Here is a 23126-nt window from a genome sequence, read left to right as displayed (position 1 = left end):
ACATCTTTGAGAGTTCCTGTGTCAGTTGTGTGTGTGTGTGTGTGTGTGTGTGTGTGTGTGTGTGTGTGTGTCTGTCTGTCTGTCTGTCTGTGCATGCAGATGTAAGTATATGTGGAGTTCAAAGGGATAACCTTAGGTGTCTTTCCTGAGGAGGCACCTGTCCACCTCTTTTGAGACACAGGTTCTTATTGGTCTAGAACTCACCGAGGTACCCTAGGCTGGCTGGCCAGGAAGCACCAGGGATCCACCTCTGCCCAGCCCTGGTGCTGGAATTATAAACACATCCAGATTTTTACATAGGTACTGGGTGTCAAACTCAGATTCTCATGCTTGTGTGGCAAATACATTATGAACATAACCATCTTCTCAGTCCATTCCTATGTAAGTCTGAGAATCTCTAAAAGGACAGTCAGTCCTTTACAGCAAGGACAGTACCACAGTGCCCTCAGAAGTCAGACACTAGCTTCTAAGGCCTCCTTTCCAGCCTTTCTCAGACAGAGCAGGGAACATTTGTGTCCCTGTTGATTTGTTTGGGAATGTGCCTTCTCAGTATAGGAATAAAGGCAAGAATCATAGGATGGAGTATAGACTCCTTTTCTGGAAAAACATGAGTCTAAGGGCCCTCTGGAACCACAATATCACTTCCTGTCACCTTTGTTTGTCACATGAAAGGTGCAGCCTCTTGCTGCAGTGACCACACACTCAATCAGGATTCTCTCTCCCTTCCCCCTCTCCTCTACCAGCACCACAAATTAAAAATTGTATACTTGGATACCTGTGCCTGATGCTATACATGGCACATGTGAAGAAAAAAAACAAAACAAACCACTAAACCTGAATAAAAATGTGTGTTAAGAACTCTAAGACAAAGAAGGGAAGGTTTGCCAGTTGTCCAAACCCTTATTGTAGTTCCACCTTCATCAGTGAGGGCATTTTGGCTGCAGAGGGGCTGTGGGTTGAGGCAGGCTAAGAGTATTTCTTTTTCCTGGAGGATTGTTCTGAGTAATTTTAACCCTGAGGCACCCCTACCCTTCACCTTTTCCAGCTCTAAAGAGCCTGGTTGGATTTGGAAGCGATTATTAATCTCTTCCTGCCAGAACTGAGCCTCATAGTTCTGACTCCAAGGACCTGTCTCCAGTCTGTAAAATGGCGACCCCTCCCCTTCTTCCCACATCTCTTCATCTCTGGGAACAGCAGGGACGAGGCAGGCAGCTAACCAGCCCTGGAGCTGCTCCTGCGATCAGTACCTGCCTTTCAGCATCCAGGTGGTGGTGTGTGGCCTTTTGGTCCCTCTCTTACTGCTGAGCTCACACATTTACCAAATGCCAGTTTTGATGCTAAAGATGGAGGTCAGGAGGGCTTGGGATGGCTTGGAAAAAAACAAAAAAAACCCTCTGCTCAGCTGAGATGGTATAGCGGCAATCCACCTACCACGCCATCACCCAAGTGAGCGAGGCAGGGCTCTTGGCTTCAAGGAAGTTAATCACACAGAAGGGAGGCAGGGCTGGATGACTGGCCAGGAGCTTTGGGGGTAAGAAATCATGAGATTCCACCCCCTGGCTCAAAAGCAGCATGACTTCTGAAGAGCAGAGACTCCTGTGGTGTTCAGGGATCAAAGTGAAATCCTAGAGGCAAAGCTGTCTGTTCTGAGGTGAGCTGCCCCAGAGGCTATGCCCAGTGGGCTTGCAGGCTGCTTCAGGCACTTGCTGTACCCAGAGAGCCCCCTCCTGAACCCTCTAGGGGGTCTCTCTTCCCTTTCCTCCCCCCCCCATCTCTGATTCCAGCAGGGATGATTCTGAAGGAAGGGGAGTGGTGAGTTTGCCCATGCTTGGCACTTGTAGAGTGAGAGAGGCAGCAGTGTTTCAGGGTGTGAACGCGTGATGTGCCTCAGTTCCGGTCAGTAGGGATCGGATTGTGGTGCCAGAGAACAGCAGCTAGCTCAGCCCGAGGCCTTGGCGTAGCTGAGCGAAGCAGCGGAGGATGTTTGAAAATGCTATTAGCAGGCAGCCTTTGTCCAAATGAGAAAAATGTATGGTGATTAAGAACTGAACAGTGGAAGGTACATTCCAGAGACACCAAAGCTTTGCACACAGACAAAGCACCTTTCACCTTCCACACACTTGGTAAAAGTGTAGCCCAGGAGAACTTGGGATGTTTAAATCTCCCAGACCAGGGACTCAATGCTTGGTTTGCAAACACCCACACATTCAGCCCCCCCCCCCCACGTCCCCAGTGGATGATTTCAGCTCTGTGGCCTTATAGATGGCTAGAAACCTGGTAGAAGGTGTTACGGGATCCTTTGTTTCTGGAAGAAAATGCACAAAAGGCATAGCTGTCTTTTGTGCAGTTCTGGAGGAAGAACCAACATGCTGCTGGACATGCCGAGGCTCTGGGCATCACACCTCTACATAGGAACCAACAAAGCATGCATGACCCAATGACCGAGAACTTTTGCCATTTACTTACCTGGGAGACCGGGGCTAAGAAACTCATGGGTTAAGTGGAGATCTGTGGCTCATGGGAATCTCGGGAGGTCAGAGAGCATACTGGGGAGCAGCAGGGCAAATACTTAGGGTCTTAGGGTAGGAGAAGTCCTTTTATATAAGGGAATACGGACACTTGAGCTGATAGAATTCCCTGGCTGATTTTCTTGGTTGCTCTAAGACTGAAGTTAGAAGCCTGCAGAATATATCAAATCAAAATCTAGGCTATAAGTGGGGTTTGTCTGCTCCTGGGAGAGGGGAGTGGCACTGGGCAGAGGGGGGAGAGCATGAGTGACTTTTTAGGGTGATGGGTTGTAGGTTACATGGGAGTATGCATTTGTCAAATTCATTGAACCCTGTATTTCAGATCTGTGCATTTTATCCACCTATCTCATCACTACCTGGGAGTTTCCACTCCTGATTCTTTGTTAGTTGCTCGGTCCATCTTTGCCTTTCTAGAAACTGACTGCTCCCTCCTCCCACCTGGGAGAAAGTCAGATTCCTCTGGGTAGGACTAATTTGGGGCACTATTTCTAGCTTCCATTGATCCCAGCTGAACCCCTTGGTATGACACACAGGCATTTTTCATCCTTGCTAATGAAAAGTAGTGTTCTGCCAGATTAGGCACACCACTCAGAGATGGGCTGTCCTTTCAAGGACTGTGAAGGTCACCTATGAGTTGGTGATGCTCACGTTTATAGAGGATGGACATATATAGAATTAGAGGCTCATGGGGAGGGAGCTGGGTGGGCCAAGGAGAATGGTCAGAAACCCCTCAGCCAGATTCAAAGGGATGAGTCCTGGTGAGGGCTTGGCAGAGCGGGAGAAGCAGAAGAAGGTCTGTCTAGCTTTATCAGGCCTTTCTTTCCCTGGGCATCACAACCCCTGGTGTCCTCCCTCCCCCTACATGAATAAGGCAAAATGATCGACTTGGATAGGAAGTATGAGGGATTCCATGACATCTCCTTTCCCAAAGATATTTGAGAGTATAGTAGGAGAGAGAGAGAGAGAGAGAGAGAGAGAGAGAGAGAGAGAGAGAGAGAGAGANGAGAGAGAGAGAGAGAGAGAGAGAGAGAGAGAGAGAGAGAGAGCGCTACTTCTTGAGATGGTTCATGTGTCTGAGAAACTCTGGCATGGTATGGTAGAAGAACCTGTACTTAAAATAACTTCAAAGCATCTTCAACTCCCCCACCTTTTCTCAGCTTGTTCTGGCTTTGTAAGCAAAATGGGGCTGAAGAAATAGAAAGCGCAGACAATGGGATCTACTAAGGACAGTCTGGGCTGCATCCACGGTGGAACCAGACAGAGTGGTACAGGAAAGAAGAGGACATTTCTGGAATGTTTCACCCTGCCACAGGGGGTCAGGCAGGTAGGAGCCCCATGGCAAGACCCATCCCTGGTGGCCAATTCTTCCACTGTTTGTTTTTTTTTTTTTTTTTTTTTTTATACTCTTTCTGGTGTTGAAGGACATTTTAATTTGTTTAAAAAATATTCTTTCTAACTGAGTATTCTCTAAGATGGTACATTACAAAGGTATATCTGTATGGTTTGGTGCATACAGATGTGTAGCAGTGGTGGGTGGACACGCCAGAAGAAGCCATCTCTGTGCCTTTTGAGTAGTCCTGTAGAGACCCCAAGAAGAACAGAAGCAGATGTGATATTGACTTTTCTGAGGTGGGTCAGGCAAGGTCAACTTGCTCCCTTTAGAAATGACCTCATTTTGGTGTCATCACAAACCAGCTGCCCAATTTGAGATATCCCTGATGGACTCTGGAACCTTCCCTGAGTGGTGTTCACAGACTCTGGTTCCTGCCTCTCATCAAAAGCGCCACTTAGGATGATTTTGCACCTGCAGAGCTAACCGTTGACTGTCACTGAGTCACGGGAGACCCTTTTTCCATGTCCCTTCAGCTGCATAGAGTCCAATCTGGAACCAGGCAAAGATGCCAGGGAAGATGAAGGCTCAATAGCTGAGCCCTGGCCTGGTGGCAGAATGCCCAGACATGGACTCTCTGGCCTCTTTTCCAAGTTGTGGATTTTCATCTCCCCTGCTGCTTCTCCTCCTCTGCAGTGGAAACTGCTCCCAGTGACCCCAGACTTTAGGGAGGGCCTTCCCGTCTCTTCTCCTTACTCCAGTGGAGCAACCTGCCCTTTCCACTCTCAGCTTGCAAGAACTTCTTGGTGGCCTTGGGAGGGGAGGGGAGAGGAGAGGGCATTTTGTTTGCAAAGCCCCTCAGTAGCATACCTGCCTGAGGCCTGCACAACGTCTGCCTCGTGCTTTTGCTTCTCCCCCCTAAATGTACGTGGGGGAATCTAAGCCCTGGTTGACTCCAAATTAGGCAAAGGCCAAAGGCTCAAGAAAACAGGGGCACAACTATGTTGCTATTGGCAGCAACTGGACCCTCCTCTTTTTCAACAGGGAAGCTCAAGTAATCTTTAACTACAGCTCCAGAGTACATGCAGGGGAAGCTTAATCATTTGATATTATGGACAAGTCAACAGAACTCACTTGCTTGGCACTATGAGATTCTCCAGAGGATCTGTGCTGTGAAGACTTCAACACCAGCTACCGAAAGGCACTTTTCTCCTGCCAACACCCATTCATCAGCTGCTGTCCCTAACTATGATATCTGCTAAGTCAGAGCCTATCGGGCAAGAAGTCAACTTCCTGATTTGCTCCTTGCCCTCTTCAGCCCACCCAAAGCAGAATGCTTCATGAACACCAACGTGTGTTCATGTGTGGCAGGCATAGGAAGAGAAGGTAGTTCATTTCCCTTTCCTCTCTACCGCCTTGGCTGCAGTACAGCATCTTATGAGATAGACACCTGAGCATTCTAACCCTGAAGAGGAACTGGTTAAGCAGCCTTGTCAGGACTCACCCAGATAGGACCTTGGGCCACTGAAATCCCTAGCTTCAAAGAACCTTCCCACTTGCCTTTCCCTGCAGATTCTTTTCTTACACAGGGATATGAGGGTTTGGGCTTTCCTGAGGACTCAGTCCTGGGCTTGCAAAGGACATGTTCTGAAAGCTTTATCTGGGAGAGGGACCTAAGGAGACTGCGACTGGGTATGAAAGTATCTACAAAGCTGTTAGGAAGTGGGCACCCAGAGACATGAACTGTAAGGATCCACACCTAGGACAATCTGGGACAAAGGATTCATATTGTCAACATCTCCAGGATGCTCAACTCCTTGTTTCTTAGGAAGAAAAAACAAAACCCTAGACACCAAAAACAGGAATACCAAGAAATATGTGCCACTGACTGTCTGTGGGACCAATACATGAGAATAGGAGCAGTGGGCAGACAGACAGACAGGTAGACAGATCATCTCTGCTGGATTGGGGAACACTGTCTATGCAGAAGGATCCCCAAGGTTAGAGAGAGTACAGTCACTGGGATCACTCACCCACTGCTGGAAGGAAGCCACCTCGGGGGTGAAACGCGGCGGCCATTCTGACTCTGCGCCAGCAGCACTAGGCAATTGTGTTTGGGGGAAGGGAAGTGAAGAATAACTTATCCAGCGGAAACCGTGAAAACCTGTGGCTTTAGAGGTGCCCCTGCCCAGATACACATACAGCCATGACAGGCATGCAGTCCATGCACAGGCACATGCAGGCCTGCAGCATACGGTGACATGTGAGCCAGATACTGAACACCTTGGTGTGTATCAAAAAGGAGGCGCATGCACCTGTGCACACACCTGTGCACAGGGAAATACAGCCATATGCGCATATGTGCATGTTCACAGGGCAGACATTTACATAAGCATCTCATGCAAGATACATAAGCAGCTATGAGGTTAATGGTAGAGATTTTTATATCAGCTTCCAGCCATGCCAACCTTTGACAACAGTGCAAACCTGAAGTGTTTGCCTTTACACACACACACACACACACACACACACACACACACACACTCCAAATTCTCCTCAGGAAATTCCATTTGTGTCATCCTTGTTTCTTCCAATGCTGCAAGCAGTAGGAGCCCACACCCCAGGGACCTGGTTTATGGAGATATTTGAGAGCATTCCCTGCCATTTGCTTCTGAGTCTTTCAAGAGCCTTGCTGTGTAATAAGTGCTTAAAAAATAGAAACCTCTGTTTAGCTGGCAGATGGAGCAACTGGCCTTGGTGAGGTTGTGTTGTTCTGGGTAGCTCCGGACTGAGAGGTGAGTTGCCCTGGAAATGTGGCCGTGTGGTATGAGGGCTATGCTGAGAGGCCTGCGATTTACAGGCTTCTTGTAGACAAAGCCAGCCCTGGTCCGTGTCTGGAGGCATCTAAAGTCCTGAGTCTCTGAGGAAGCCAAGAGGCCAAGTCTTGGCAACACGGTCAACATTTTCCCTATGGCCCTTCCCATTTCTTGCTCTTGTGTGGATGAGACTCATAGCCCCAAGGCTTCCTGGGAAGTCCTTAAGAGCTTTAAGAAATAGGCACTGTAGTCCCTCTCCACCCCCACCCCACCCCCAGCAAAGCAGAGGAGCTGAGTGAAGTTTAAAGGAGGCCAGAAATAATGGCTCCCATACACTGAGTTGTTATCGTGACCACCATTGTAGTAAATGTACCTTGCACATAGCATCACTCCCACCCTCTCAACTATAAAGTCAATACAGAAATACCTACCTCACAGAACTCTGTTGCAAATGACCTAAGGTGGTAAAAGGAGAACTAAGGATGTGTTCCATGAAAAATAATACCAAATGGGTGTCAAACACGTAGGTTGCCAATGGTATGCTCTACGTTAATTTCACACTTCACCAATTACTATTCTCCCTCCTTTATGATGGGGGAAACTGAGAATCAGAGGATATTCTCATGATCATCCAACCCAGGGATAGAGTTGGAGGAGAACAGACGTCCACCCCAAGCTATGCTCAGCGACAGGTCGTTGACACTGAGTTCTCAGGAAATAGCAGCTGGCACTAATTCTATTCTCACATAATGCTGACCTCTGCTCTGTGAGGCAGGATTTGTTTCACCCTTCAGGTCCATGAGTGACTTTTCTAGGCTCTCACACCAATGTCAGGATGAGTGGGGATTCCATCTTGACTGCCTGCTTTTGACTCACTTTCTTCTCTGAATTCCTGTGAGCTCTAAAGGGGCATGGCTCTCAGTGGGGAGAAACAAGCAGGTCATCTGTGGCAGAGATGACAACGCAAGTGGGGACATCTTGCGGCCAAGCTTTTGACATTCAATTCTAGATAGTTGGTACAGCTTAGTCACAACACAGCTCCACTGTCTGGTTAGGGACACAAGCCAGGGTTACTGGCTAGGAGCAGGAGCAGGTTGGAAGGTTCCGAGAAGCCAGGTGAGAGGGGACAGCCAGAGGCCACTCAAAGATACACTTCTGCTGGCAACGCGAGTCTCACCAGGAAGTCCTTATTGTCTCTGGAAAGAATGGCCAGAAGGGGAACCTGACACTAACCCTAGAGAAAGCTACTGAAGGGCAGGGCAGGGCTTCCCTGGTGGTTACCACCCAACTCATACTCCTTGGTGGTCTTTCTCATGATGTCCTACGGACCTAGGAATTAGTCAAGAAGGCTATGATTGAGGACAAGCAAATGATGGGGCCTGCAGCTCTGTATCATTACCAAGAAAACCTCCACAGAGTATATGACCTCTGGTCATGATCACCCACATAGGATAATGGTTGCCTTTTTTTTTTTTTTTAATGGATGTTCTGGAACCTTACAGCAGCATCCAGGGAAAACTCTACCTGCCGCTTTTACTGTCGATGGCAGGGTTGTGTTTTTGCTACTTGCTGGACAGTCTGTGTGTCCCATGAGACATGGAGGTTCTGTGAGCGCCTACTCTTTGTGAAAGAGATGAAGGTCAGAGGCACGTGGATAAATCCAGAATCTAGCAACTACCCACTCTTGTCTGAGCTTTCTTCCATGTTAATATATATATATATATCTTGTTAAAACTTCGCTGACTTTACCAGGATCGCCATGTTTAATGAGAGGCCTCGATGAATTTGAAAGCAAAGATGAAGAGAGGAAAAGAGTCATGAGCTGTAAGCTGTAATCACCATAATTACACAACCTCACGATGAGCTGAAAGCAGGCCCTAGAGAAGCCTCAGAGAGGAGTGAGTGTCATCTGCAACACAGTGGCTCCTAGGACAGCTGAAAAGAATGTGACATGAAAACCCTTCCTTCCTCAGAGCCCAGTTTAAGACGACTCCCCTAGGCAGGACCCTGGAGGAGGGGTGTACAGGGAGGGCACCCCTTTTCTGGTCTGAGAAAAGCCCTTGGGAGCCTGCTAGGGAATTAGCTTCACTACCTGTAATCTGCCGCGGCATTGGGTAAAAGATGAATTTCTTTTCTACTTTCAACAAAATACCCATCCTGATGGGAATTATGGCAAGACATGCTTTTTCCAGCCCAAGGCCAGGATGCTCTATGCTCTATACTGTGCCCAACCCCCTGTGTCAACGAATGCCTGTGTCCTTCTCTGGCTGACCGCCTTTCAGGCATACGGGGAAGAGAGCCCTGTTGCCCAAGGCTTAGCTGCAGCCGCAGCTGCAGCAGCCGCAACCGAAAATGGTCAAGGTCAGGGAAGGGGAGAGGCACAGCTGATATGTGCAGGGCAGAAATTCTCTTGTGTTTCCCTTGCTTCCTGTGTGTCACTGTTTACTTATTATTTTCCCAAGGCAGATTCCTGGACCCCTCTTCTCCAGTCTTAGTAAACTCCCTCCTTATATCTCACTCACATTTCCCACAACCTGTAGACCACGGAATTAAACATGGCTGAGAGCCCTTAAGAAGTATTCATTGTGGTCCAGAATCCCAGTTGGAAGACATTTTGGAGTTCAGCGCAGAAAGCCCCTCTGTAATGTTCCTGAGCGTGGCGTTCCTAAATGCTCTCAGTGAGGTTTACACCATGGCTGGGAAGTTTTGCCGCTGTCAGAATATTCTCCAGTAGAGTGGCCCTCCCCACGTCTTCTATCCACCTGTTCCCCTTTACCCCTTGGGAACATCAAGATGGGTTAATTTATTCTGGGAAACGAAGATAAGCATCAGGTTTGCTTGAGGCCAAACATCTTTATCTACTCCTGTCTCCTTTGACATGACCTTCACAGACCCTTTCTCCCTGGGATTTCTTCTGGCTTATCAAAGCCCTGGATAAGATACAGAGAGTGAGTGTGAAGATGCCCAGAGCAACACAAGGCAAGGCGAACTCCTCAAGGCAGGTACCACGCCTCTGGCCTTTTGACCTTCTCCATTTCTGTTATGACAACCTCAAACTAGAAATGACAATCGCAGAGGGTGGGAGAGGTGGGCAGGAGTAGGCATTATTTTCAATCTTTGGGTTGAAATCTCACCAACAGTAGTTTATTTTTCCTCTTAATTTTTTTTTCCTGTACTAGGGTTGGCATTGTCAGGGTCACCCAGGAAAATAAGAACGGGAGTGTTTCTGCCAAATGTTAAGCCAATGAGGTCTGTTCCTGTTTGGAACTGTTGTGCTATTGTTGCTAGGGCCACAAGGACTTGGCCACAATGACGAGGTATGGAAGACCCACTGCTGCTTGGGCCTGCCTTGCAGCCCTGTAACCACCCTTCTCTCCTTAGCTTTAGGGAGGACACCTCAGCACTGAGAGTTCCACTGTGTTGAGCTTGCTCCCCCTCTCCTTTGGTATCCCAGGCAGCCATTTGGTTCTAAGCAGTGTCCTGTAGTCTGTTCCTATAATGCGCACATCATAGGTGTGCCTTCCTTGTAGGACGCTGTGCTTTCTTAACTGTATTGCAACCTGGGAAATTCACTTGCTGCTTCAGTGAAACCTACCATCTTGTTTTCACAGTGCCTTTTTCTTTTTGGGGGTGGGGATGGGGGAGAAGAACTGAGGGTCTTACTGGCAGCTCTCTGATCTTAAGCTCCCTACTTCTCTTTCAATGTTCCAGTTTTGATAACAGATAGAATTGAGTGTCCTTGACCTTGACCTTGGCCTAGGAAGCCTTGTCCTCCTTCCAGGTCCTGTAAGCCTGGTAATGCCTGGAAGTGGCTCTCTGCTCTGTCTTGCTGGCAGCACTGGGGCAGACTTGTTCCCTAAAGAGGCAATGTGCAGTCTCCTGAGTGGCCTGCCTCTCCTGCGGTGCAGGGTCCTGGCTCACCTTTACCCTTTGCCTGGTCACTGGACAGATGGCAGCCCACAAAGTTCCCGTGTGACTGCATGGGGACATGTGCCAGAGTCAGCTACACAGTGACAAGAAAGGCTGAAACCACCATCCCCTGTTAAAAGTGAGATCTCCTTCCTAGCAGGATGGGGGTGGCCAGGAGGCGACAGGATAGCAAAGGGCTCAGGTCACCTCCCAAAATAGATCCCTGCCTGGCACATACACACAGTCTGCCCCGCAGCCTGCCTCGCCGGGAGACTGGCAAGGATGAGATCTGGATCGAAATCAGCTGCCATAAACACACAGCTGAGCCCTTCTGCCTCCGAGGACTTGGATTTTCAGTTGACCGCATGGTACTCTGGGGTCTGGGGAAGGCGGGAACAGTGGTGTAGGGGTTGAGGGGAAGCAGGGAGTAGCCATCCAGGAGACTTGTTCAGTCCCATGTCCTACAAAAGTCTTCTCTGAATGGGTGCAGGGCATTTTGGGGCAATTTCAGTTGTCAGATTGAATCATTTGTTGTAACAACTGGGGTTCTGGTGGCAGGGTCTAGGGATGACTAATCTCCCCAAAATGACAATGAAACTTGATATAAAGACAAAATAGAACAGAGCAAAACAAAATAAACCCCTCCTTGCCCCCAGACCCTGATGTGGGGATAGATTCACTGGGGCGTCTTCCCTATCTTTGAACAGCCAGGCTGATTCAATTGCTTCACGGTTTAGAGTTTATGAAAATCAGACTTCTACATTCTCATTTTTATAGCTGCAGACTGTATGCTTTCCCATACTTCCCATGGGCCAGGATAGAAAGAGGACTGAGACTAAAGCAGACGCTGCCTGGTACTGACCGTAACTGTGACATCGTTGTCTCCCCAGCCCTCTTACTCATCTCTGAGAGTGTTCAGTGACAGGCCCAGGGCCCCCAAGTGAAGCAGAAAGTGTTGTAGCTCAGGGTGTCATTTATGACTCCCAGAGGGTCATTCTTTGTCCTGGAGCACACGTTACCCGGGTTCAGCAGTTGCAACCCCGGGCCCACTGTACTGCACAGCTGACCTGGACAAACTGCCCCTGACACTTGCCACTGGGCATCCCGACCAGAAGGGTGGAACGGCTGAGCTGGCAAGGCAAGATGGTACTACCATTCCTTGTTCTCTGTGACCTCCCCCTGCCTACCCAGTACTCAGTGCAGGAGTGAGCCCTGGGTTGTGGAAGGGTCTATCCTCTAAGCCAGGGAGCCTATGGCTTCAGCCTTGCCTCTTGTGTCTGTCGATACTTCTGACTCCATGATACCCACCATTTATCCCTCAACCTCCAAGGCTGGCAGATATGTCTGAATCAGGTAGCCATGGGGCAAAATGGCGGCTCCTTTTTTCTCAGGAAGTCCCAGAGTGGAGAGAGGCACACACCTGCAGAACACTCCCAGCTGGACAGGAGTACTAGAGATTAACCAGTCCAAACCATTACACAGGGGAGATGGGGGAGAGGGTGATAGGTCTCAGACAGGGCTAGTTATTTGCCGGGGATCACACAGCTAGGCACTAGCTGCTCTGCACTGGGGAATCCCAGGTGATGATGAGGCTGCTGTGGGGTGGCAAATCTTTACCTTCCCCACCTACATATTAGGATACAAGTCTCTAGTCAGGGCATCCCTAGGGTTGGGTAGATGGGAGAGGCTGGCTCTAACATCTGAAACACAGTGGTTTTAAAAGGACCTAAGGACTGTTTGCCATCAAAGCCAATCCTATGTAAGATGTTCCAGCCAACTGTCTCTAGCTGCAAACCTGAAAAGGTTCTCTGCCTAAGGTCCAGGCCTTCTGGGACTCTGCTGAGTCTAAATGTCTGAAGACTCATTCTACCAGGCTGTTGCTCAGGAACTGCTGAGGCAGAGGGATTAGGGAACAACCTTGGGAGAAGGAGGGGATACCACTGGGTCAGTTATTCTGTTTTCCCCAAACCTTTCTGAAAGCTCCAGCCTTCTAACTCTAGCTTGAACCCGGAGTCATGTCCGGAGCAGATCCCAGCGAGGTGCTGAGTCCCCTTCCAGCAGTTTTTCTCTAGATCTCTGTGGAGGAGGGAGGGGACTGAGGGGTGACAGCTGGCTCCCTGGGCTTCATCTCCATTTGACTTCCTCCACCCCCACCCTGCATATCTTGGCAGGCAGCACAAAAAGAATGGAAAGCCCAAAGCAGAGATGCTACTGGTCTTGTGCCAAGGAGCCCTCTGCTTCCAGCCCTTCCTGATAGAGTTTACAGAATACCATGGCAAAGATGCCCTTACACATCTCCTAGGGGTGTGTAGAAAGCCACTCCTCACCTCCCTCCTCTGCAGCCTCCTGGGTCTGCTCAGGTACCTGTTTTCTGTCTTTGCAGTCCAGAACTAGAGCTGATAGAACTCTCAAGGGTTGGCTGGAGCTTTAATAGGGAAGGTAAAGGGGAGTGGCTTACAGCCACCCTGGGGCTACCATTTCTCTTACTTTAAATGCCACCATACTTTGGGGTGTCTTTCCTGCTACCGTGTACCAGGGACAAGGGACAAGAGATTTTTCTCCTCCCCAGCTCGGAGTTCACACCAGATGGCTTCAGCTGCCATCCAAAGAAAAATATGACGTTGCTGCTGCTACTTGGTGAGAGCCTCGTTGTTTCCTCTCTCTGGCCGTGCCTCCCCAAAAGCCCCTGATCCTCTGCCAGAGTCATGCCCAGGGGAGGCCCCAGCCTGCTGTCAGTGATCAATGCTAAGCCCTAAGTGGACGAGCAAGAGAGAGAGAGAGAGAGAGAGAGAGAGAGAGAGAGAGAGAGAGAGAGAGAGGAGACTTTCAATTCTGTCCACCCATTCCTCCTCCCTGTCATCTCTTAATCATGAAACCAGGAAGACAGCAGCAGACAGGCCAGCAGGAACTAAGCAGTGGAGAATAGTCCTTCTCTAGGGACAACCTTCCCCCCCATGGCCTCCCACCAAGGGATCCTGGAGAAGGCGACACAAAAGAGGCAGCCCACAAGGATCCCTGGGTGTTTCCTAATGTGGACTTTGAATGTTGTAGCCATTGAAGAAAGGAGGGGGTATAGAACGAAAGACAAGGGAAAGCTGGGTTGAGTTCAGAAAGGGACATAAGACTGTGGACTTCTCCTATAGAGGACTTGAGTTTAGCCCTCCAGTACCCACATCTGATGGCACACAACCATCTGTGTCTCTGAGTCCAAGGGATCTGGCCCTCTTGTTTGGACTGCATGGGCATCTATACTCATACCCCCCCTCATTAATAACATAAATAAAACAATAAAATAAAAACTTTAAGACAAAGATAGCCAACCAAGCACTCATGCTGGCCACTGCAATCTGGACTGGTTCTCGGTGGATATACTATACATTAAGAATGTTTGGGAAAATATACAATTACCAATCCCAGATACTTTTGTGGGCCAACAAGTGCTTGCTGACAGAAGCCTGTGATAGCTGTCTCCTGAGAGGCTCCGCCAGTGCCTGACAAATACAGAGGTGGATGCTCGCAGCCAACCACTGGACTGAGCACAGGGTCCCCAATGGAGGAGCTAGAGAAAGTACCCAAGGAGCTGAAGGGGTTTGCAGCCCCATAGAAGGAACAACAATATGAACTAACCTGTACCTCCAGAGCTCCCAGGGACTAAACCACCAACCAAAGAGTACACATGGTGGGACTCATGGCTCTAGCTGCACATGTAGCAGAGGATGACCTAGTTGGTCATCAATGGTAGGAGAGGCCCTTGGTCCTGTGAAAGCTCTATGCCCCAGTGTAGGGGAATGCCAGGGCCAGGAAGCAGAAGTGGATGGGTTGATGAGCAGGGGTATGGGGGAAGGGATAAGGGGTTTTTGGAGGGGAAACCAGGAAAAGGAATAACATTTGAAATGTAAATACAGAAAATATATAATAAAGGAAGAAGAAAAAAAAGAATGTTTGGGAAAACCCAGGTACATCTACTTAGCCAAGACCCATTTTTGCCTGGCTTTGCATACATGCCCCTTACCTTGGAGTGCAGACTCTCTCATCATCCTGCTGCTCAGAGCACGCATCTTCACTAAGTCCCTAATATACTGTGTTCTGGGAAATCCTGGGTTTGTCTGTGCCTTCTTTGGTCTCTCAGCACCTTCTATCTTTGATGGCTACCTCTTGGATTCTAGATTTTCCCTGGGGCCTGAGCCCATGTTTGAAAGCCTTGAAAAGTTGCTGTGTATTATAGTCCTTTATGAAAACAGAGCTCTTTGAACAAGGGCCACTGTTCACAGTAATGGGTAATTAACTATACACGGGTTTCTGAGAATCAAGTGGCAGCTGAGATGACCGAAGCATGGGATGTGACTGGCCTGAGGGGTACGCATGCGGCTGGGCCCACCAGAGGGAGTCCTGCTTTCCACCCCAAGTTAAAGCACATTGGAGTTAGCTGCAGCCCACTGAAAACTTTCATTCATATTTGATTCTGAACCTGGGCCTTTTTCAGCAGATAAGTAGGGTTTTAGGTAAGCTCTTTAGTTCCAGTCTGCCATATAACATGATGTTTGGTATAATACCCTCCATATTTTTCTGGTACATCAAAGTGACTTAAAATGAAGCTTCCACTGGAGGGAGGGAAGGCCTCCCAGCACTGCTTCTGTCGATGGCCAGTCCCCTCTGCTCTCTAAAAGCATAGCCTTACACGCCTCTATGAAATGCTCAACGACTCCTAAGGAAGTGATGTCCTTGGCCTTCTACAGGCAGCCCCGCCATGCCATGGCATGCCCTTAGACTTGGAGAGAATGGAGAACTTCTCCCTGAGGATGTCACTCCTTTATCAAGGAACAAAGGAACATCGCCATGCTGTAGGGGAGAGTTCCAGTCCTGATAAGACTCCATCTGACTAGGCGATGCAGCTGCTTGAATAAAACCCACTGCCCATTGATTAATCCTAAATGGCAGACAATCCCACGCCCTTCTTAGTGAATGGCCTTGCTCTTCCCTACCAGTTCTCCATCAGTAGTGCATATGGATAGTCTGTTCATTGATCAGTGACATGGGGAATGATACCAAACCAGCCCTTCACTTTGTTAGTGGTGAGTGGCTAGCACAGGAAACACAAGCAAGTCTTCTTGGACACTTCCTGTCTATCAGTCGGATTCAGAAAATGGATACCAAACTGCACGGCATATTGGTTGGCTGGTTATGTTTGATTACAATACTGGGATGTTGAGTCCGAATTCTTGGGCTCCCAGTTCGAGTAGCCTTATGAGACAGATGATATCTCAACAGCCATGGCCATGTTCCCAGGCTTAGCTCCACCTGCTGGGGTGGAGGGTCAGGATGTTACTCAGCACACAAGCAGCATGGAGGGGTCAGTGGCTATTCATGGTCATCATGGAACCAGGAAGCCTGAATCACCACCTAGTAGAGTCTTCCCTTCATGAAAGAAACTCAGAGAATTGTTTTTTAAGTCTTTGGACCTTTGGTCCACAAATGCCTAAGTCTCAGGAGCTTGGGCTACTTTTCTGCTTCCCAACGGCCTCTCTGCATCTACATGGCTTGGCAGATGAATGGAGGGGCAGATGATTTCCTGTTTGGCTTGTGTTAACAGACCTTAGAGATCCACTGAGCTAACAGCACCTCTGAGGGCAAGGGACATCAAGTGATGCTCCTTGGAGCTTCACTAAGACCGTCTTTCCCCATCCCAATACCCATCTCTCATGGAAGGCAACCTGAAGATGTTTGCACATCTTGTCCAAATACCAGGCTTCCTCTCTTATACCTCAGTCCCCACAGTCTACGGGATGAGCATCCACAGGGCTGTCAGAGTTCAGTTTTCCCCTAAAGGAAACTCCCCCTTTTTCTCAATTTGCACCTGAGAGTCCCAATGGCCTCTACAGCATGTTCTTTATTTGTCCACTCAATTCTAAACCTCCTCCATCTATAGCAGCTAGGGCTCAGCTCAATGTAGAAAGACACCCCCCCCCACACACACACACTTTCTATAAAGCAATTGTGGGGTAGAAGAGGTTCCATAGACCTGGTCTCTGACTGCATCTTCATGACCACATGACCATAGCAGACCAGCTGTGAGGACAAGGGGCCAACAGGTCTCACGGCCTGCATTTTCTGGTTTCTCTTGAAACCTATGAAGAAGAAGGGGAGTGTCTAATTTTTAATGTCCATCTCCCTGAGGTGTTGCGATGTATACATTTGGTGAATTCAAAAATCATGTTTTAATGCCGTTAAAATGCATCTAGCTATGACAGAAAAATGGCTAGGTGGCTTTCAACCCAGGATTTCTTAGACTATTTAAAAAAGGATTCAGGGGTACTAATGATATGGTAGTCATGTTATACAAGGACTTTGCCCTTCGACAGAGGTGGAGAAACAAGGCAAGTTAGCATCAGTGGGCCCCGCTCTTTGGGAAGGAGAAGGTGACCAGTTCCATGTGCCCCCCCAAACTGCTATCTTGGTTGTTGCTGGTTTGACATTAACACTACAGGCAGGGCCCCAAGAACTCAGTGGTTCCTTCTAGTCCAGTCAGTGCGTACTGAGGCTTGGAAAGTAGTGGTGGTTCTGCCCTATGCTATGATAGGTCATGGTATAGAATCTTATGGTATAGATTCCATAGGGGTCTCATGGAGTGCTCTTACCTGGCTGAGCTTTGTGTGAGTCCCTGGCTCTGTAAGCTGCTGTGTAAAGGGGAAAGGCCATTTCCCTGCAGGGGCAGTGACCCTGAATCCAGTTTTCACTCATTGTCAGAATCAGAGACTGAGGAGATCTAGAACACCTTGGCCCTGGGAAGTGTTTGATACAACCGTATCAACGACCACCAACGATCTTCCTCTCTAGGTCACACTATACCAATGAGGCTGACAAGGGACCTTAAGGGCTGTGGGTACTCATGCAGAGGCCACTGACACACACATACCAGCTAGACCACATTGCCACAACCCATGCAGCACAGCTGCTCTCTGCACACAGCAAAAGCCAGAAGGTCTACGCCGCAGCAGCGACAGCAGCTTGCGAGACCCATACTAACACAACTACTGTCAGGGCTCACAGAGGGAAATTTGGATTTTCTTTCTTTTTTTTGTTTTTTGTTTTGTTTGTTTTTTTTTCTTTTCCTTTTTAAATGAATGGTAATTCTCAGCCAATTTGGTTCATGGTTTGTTTCATGGCCTTCTCCCCAGGCTGCTGTAGAAGATGTACAGCTGGCCCAGCCCAGGAGCAGGAAGGTCCCATCCTCCTCAGAGCCTTGAAAAGAGGCCACAGGGTCCCACCTGCGGCTGGGCTCATGGCTGGGCCTTGAGCTGTGAACCTTCTGCAGAGGGGGGCTGCTTGCTCCTTTTTTTTTTTTTTTTTTTTTTTTTTGCAATTCCATCCCTGGAAGAGAAGCTGCAGACACTTGCAAAAGAAAAGGGGGGAGTGGGGGGAGGGGAAGCACTGGACCCCCCCCTCCCGCCCCAAAGAAGACGACAACCAAAAAAAGAGGGGGGGGGAAGACTTATAAAACCAAAAGCAAAAGAAACGTGGAGGGCAGAAAACCAGCTGAACTTACCACACTGCGGGTGAACTTTTCTAGGGAAGTTCTACGGCCTTGCTCACTTTCTGGCTTTAGGGGGAGAAAAAAAAAGGGGGGGAGGGAGAAAAATACAGGGAAAAAAATTCTTCAGCTTACATGTGATTTCTAAACAGCAGCAGGCACAGCTAAAGAACAAAACACAAAAGCCAAATGCGGCCAAATGGGAAAAGAGGAGCAGCCCGAACTGTCGGCAGAGCTGATGGAGAGTCGGAAAACAGCCCAGGAGAACCACACTGCCTCTCTGGAGCCCAGGGGAGGGAAAGGCGGGAATGGACTTCTTGAAGGGCCCTGGGTGGTACCACAGAGCCTTGGCTTTCGGTAGGGCCTTCCCTGGTTGCTAGTCAAGGTGATCTCTCGCTCAGCTATGCTCTGAAGCTGCAGCCTGGGAGGCTGTGGCCAGGAGGTCCCTGGGAAGCCATATGGGACTCCAAGTAGTGACACAGAACAGACTGGCTCTGAGGACTGTCCGTGTGTGATGGTGGAGGGATGCTGACGGGATGTCCAGAAGCAGCCACTGGGGAAGCGAAGTCCTTGGAGTCATCCTTGAGTGTGGCTCAGAGCTGTTTTCTCTCTAGGAATTTATTTATTTATTTATCTATTTATTTATTTATTTATTTATTTATTTCTGCTTAGAGGAACATTTGCTAACTTCAATGACGTCCTCATGATTTTCTGTGTCCTGAGAGCAAGGGGAGTCTACTCAAGTCCTTTGCAGTGACAAAGTCTCTGAGGCCTCAGGAAAGGACAAGCCATGCTCTGAGAAGAAAATACTCTCTTGGCTCCCAAGTGGGGTCACTTCTAAGCGATATACAGAGTGCATTCCAGGGACCTCCAGAACCTCCCTGGGTAACTGTTGAAGTTCAAGGAGCAGAAGCAAGAGAAGGCAAAAGCCTGGAATGTTCTGTAGGCCCCACAGCAGGAATAGAGGTGTGTGTGTGTGTGTGTGTATGTGTGTGTGTGTGTGTGTACACGCGCCTGATCCTCTCTCCAAGTTTCCTACCTGGAAAGAACAGAATTCCATCCCAAATACCTACTAACTTAACTTAGAGTCCCGTTTCAGGTCCTGAGCCCAAGGTTGGGAAATTCAGAGGACACACACAGTAGTGTGGACACACACTCTCACCCCCCCACACACACACATACACATAGAGCGAATACTTGCAACTCAGGAACTGAAGAAGCAGCTAGGTGTGCCTGTGGGTCTGGAATGTGCTAGAAGCAGAGGGGTCTGGCCAAGGCAGCCGTCCTTGGCATCCACCCATGCCCTCTGCTGACTCAGCCAGCTCCGGAAAGACAGATAGGAAGTTGCAGAAGGAAAACACACAACACAAATGACACATGTCCATAAGGCTGGGATGGGCTTTCACCTCATATTTGGCCTGCAGGATCCGTGTCTGGCCCAAACCCACTCTGCTACGGAAATGGCAAAGCTCGGCTCTCACCCTAAGGTAACAGATGGTAGCTACTGAGACAAGTCAAGCCCGTTCCAGGTCTAGAATTCTGGAGCTGCCATCCTTATTCCTAGCCATCTAGTTGGGTCTTCCTTGAGCTTCCGTGGAATCCCAGCATCGCTGTTACATCCCTGTCCATCAAAATCCAGATCCCCCACCCTTAGAATCTAGTTCTCCAGAGCAGCTACCCTCTCCTCCGAAGATAGCAGAAGATAGCAAGAGTCAGGGAAGATAGAACTGAAGGCTGAGCTCCTGGACTCGACCAGGCATGGCTCTCAGCCTAAAAGGGAGGCCAATTCTTACCCTCCCTCTGTGGCTGGAGGTCGGAAATCTCACACACCCTTTTGTAAACTGGGTATTGCTGTCACAGGATGAACACCACTGGAATCAGAAGACGCTCTGGGCCTTCCTGAAGGTGCTGAGTATCAAATCTGATGCCCAGAGACTCTCAGGAAGACGTGAATGGGAAATCACCACTATTGAAAAGAGATCAGCTGGTGCTCCGGCTTTCTGCTGTAAGAGCATCCCTTAATTGGAGGGCTCAGGGATACACGTGATGCATTTGTAACTTTTCTCAGGAACAGGTTAATTCCTTCACACACTCCACTGACCTCCTGAAGGTTTTGCTGTGTTGGGAGGATCTGCAAACTCAGCTGGTTCAGCCCACTTCCTGGATTGAGGTGGATCTTCCATTTGGGTTCACATCCATGGGGAGATGAAATGCTTTTGACCCAAAGGTTTACATAGGTAGGCACAGGTTGGTGAAATTGTTAGAGCCTTAAGTGTCCCTTAAACATGAGGTCAGTTTAGGGGGCTTGAGCCTCAAGAAATAGGAAATGCTTTGTTTGAATTTCTCCATGAGATTTGGGGTATAAGTACTCCAAGTCTATGACCTTGATTTATTTTTCCAGTGCTTAACTAGTGAGTACCAGAGTCACTGTGTGTGGAAGAGCCTCAGTCTCTCTCTACTAGAACCCATCCTCCAACAAGGGGGTTGGCAAAAGTCTAGTATCCTCATTCTCTAACCCAGCATCTATCCTCATTCTCTAACCCAGCGTCTACCCTCAAAGGAGGGGCTTGGGAGCCACCAGAGCTGAACTTTTGACAACAGACCTTCCAGAACTCCTTTCATCTTTCCCAGAGTCTTGGGGGGTTCTTCTGAGGGTTGCGTAAGAACAGGAAGGTGGACATAGATGCTCTTCAGGACTCTGGAGTTACGTGGTACCAACCAGATAGGCAGACAGGCAAACATGAGGTACAGTTGCCAATACACAGAAGGATGTGAGGCTGAGAGGCAATCTGACAGAAAACCTGTGTGTGTGTGTGTGTGTGTGTGTGTGTGTGTGTGTGTGTGTGCTTGGGTACAGGGCTTGAAGACCTGGTGCAAAGAAGAAAGGTGTATGTGCGCACGCGCATGTATGCAGTAAGATTGGAAGTGGTAGAATTTGGAGCAAACTGAGCCACATTTAAGCACATGGGCTTCAGGATGGAGCTGAAGTGGATGGAGGATTGGCAGGGTTTCCAGACTCACCAGCCCTCTCTCGGCTTTCCCTTTCCTAGCTCCATGGACCAGTCTACATTCCTTCTCTCCAGAAATCCAGCTAAATGTGTCCCTGTTCCAGGGACCCTCACCACCTACATGCTGAGGGCTTTGGGGCTCTGTGAACCAAGACTCCAAGGGCTGTAAGAGCCATGATTTAATTCCAAGTGTAAGAGGAGGAAGTGGCTGGAGTGTAGTTTCTTCCTGGTTCAAAGAAGAAGAACTTTAGAGGCAACAGCATGGCAAGGAGAGACCCATGACCAATCTTGGTGATGATTCAGATAGCTGAAAGATCCCCTTAACACCGACAAGACTTTCTTTCACAGGATGGGGTTGGGTTCGTTTGCTCCCTTTCTAGTCTGGTTAAAGAGGGAAGGACTGTTGAGAGTGACTAGAGGAAACTGGCAGTGAAAGTCTCTCTGGTATCCTAAGAGATTTGCTTGGGTCACTGCCAACCTGACTTTCTGGAGCTGAGCTACTTTGGCAATGATATTGGGTCACACTCCTCTCACTACAGGCAAAACAGGCAGCCAGAGGCCCGGAGACACTAAGGCGGACTGCCATATCCTGGATATCGGGGAAGGGGGGACATCTGGAACTGTAACCTTCCTCATTGTTTACGATTGGAGGGTAGCAGACAGAGGAGGGGAGAGAAGAAAGGAAAAAAAAAAAAATAAAACCCAAGGGATGGTATTCTCATTTCACACCAGCAGCAAGCAGCAGCGAGAGTCGACAGTGCTAAGAAAGGCAAGCTCGCCCTTCCCAAGATACCTTCTTCTTGGCCAGCAACAGATCCTGGTAAGCATTGGACCGTAGGAAGCGGGCGTAGCTGTCACTCTTCATCAGCTTGTAGATGTGCTCCTGGAGACGGAGAGGAGTAGGGAGACAGAGAAGGAACCATCATTTAGTTGGAGCTAAAGGGAACTGCAACCCAACTGACCTGGGGGTGGGTGGGCAAAGGAACCTAGGAATATTTGAATGGAGCGAGGAAAACTTGCAATGTCCCACCTCTCCCACATCACATGTAAACCAAGAGATAAAGAAACAAACAAAATGGTATTTTTTTTTTCTCACAGAGAAAGAGATCCTTGAGGTTCATGTCTTGAAGATTTGTAATCAGGTCTGGGTGTCATGTTGGGGTATTTAATGGTTAAAGCCACAGTGAAAGCACTTGGAAGAAATAAACTACTGGTATGCACTCAAACTGGGGAGAATCTCAAGGGAATTAGGATGAATGGAAAACTTGGCCCTCACTTGTACTATATAATTCCATTGATAGAATATTCTTAAAAGGATGGATTAGAGAAATAGATTAGGGGTGGCCAGAGATTAGGGATGGGAGAAATGGGTGGTTATAAGAGGCAACAGGAAGGATCTTTGTGGTGATGGGTGGTTCTGAATCTTGACACATATGCCCGGGTGATACAGGTGTAAAGAATGGAGTACACAGATACATGAATACAAGTACAACTGGCAAACCCAAATAAAATCAGAGGATGTTGCTACACAGTTACAATTACAATGAATGCAGTAATCTGCTACAGGTTTGCAAGATGCTGCCATGAGGGAGTTGAGCAAACGGTCCATCTCTCTATTCTTTAACAACTTTCTGGGGTCTACAAGTGTCTCTAAATAACAAGTCCAACTTTAAAAATAGCCAAAAGAGTCTGAGGAGATGCTCAGTGGGTAAGAGTTCTTGCTGTGCAAACATGAGGACCTGGGTTTGAACACCCAGCACCCATGCGAAAAACTGGGTGTGGCTGTGCGTGTGCCTACAAACCCAGTGCAGCAGGGGCCAGACACAGGAGGGTTGGATCTCTGGGGCTTGCTGGCTGCCGGCCTAGCTCCAAGATTCCAAGATCAGTGAGACACTGTCTGTACTGGCTAATTTTGTGTCAACTTGACACAGGCTGGAGTTATCACAGAGAAAGGAGCTTTAGTTGGGGAAATGCCTCCATGAGATCCAGCTGTAAGGCATTTTCTCA

The 23126-nt window shown here is 48.7% G+C and overlaps 1 protein-coding gene across 9 annotated transcripts in view; it reads right to left on the bottom strand.

The window, feature by feature from the left end:
- The window catches only part of Rgs6 (regulator of G protein signaling 6), a 519809-nt gene that overhangs the window by 5753 nt on the left and 490930 nt on the right, over nucleotides 1–23126 (bottom strand). For 6 of the 9 annotated variants that reach the window (XM_029540901.1, XM_029540898.1, XM_029540902.1 and 3 more), the window contains 3 exons: nucleotides 21913–22002; nucleotides 18127–18180; nucleotides 5892–5958 (listed from right to left, as the gene is read on the bottom strand). In XM_029540901.1, the coding sequence (XP_029396761.1) occupies nucleotides 5892–5958; nucleotides 18127–18180; nucleotides 21913–22002 (211 nt within the window). The remainder of the gene's footprint in view (nucleotides 1–5891; nucleotides 5959–18126; nucleotides 18181–21912; nucleotides 22003–23126) is intronic. The other 3 variants (XM_021201464.2, XM_021201465.2, XM_029540903.1) reach the window with 2 other exon arrangements.

This window comes from Mus pahari, chromosome 7 (assembly GCF_900095145.1).
Source record: "Mus pahari chromosome 7, PAHARI_EIJ_v1.1, whole genome shotgun sequence".
NCBI lineage: Eukaryota > Metazoa > Chordata > Mammalia > Rodentia > Muridae > Mus > Mus pahari.
Note: the sequence above shows the minus strand (reverse complement) of the source record. Positions and strands in the feature narration are given on the sequence as shown.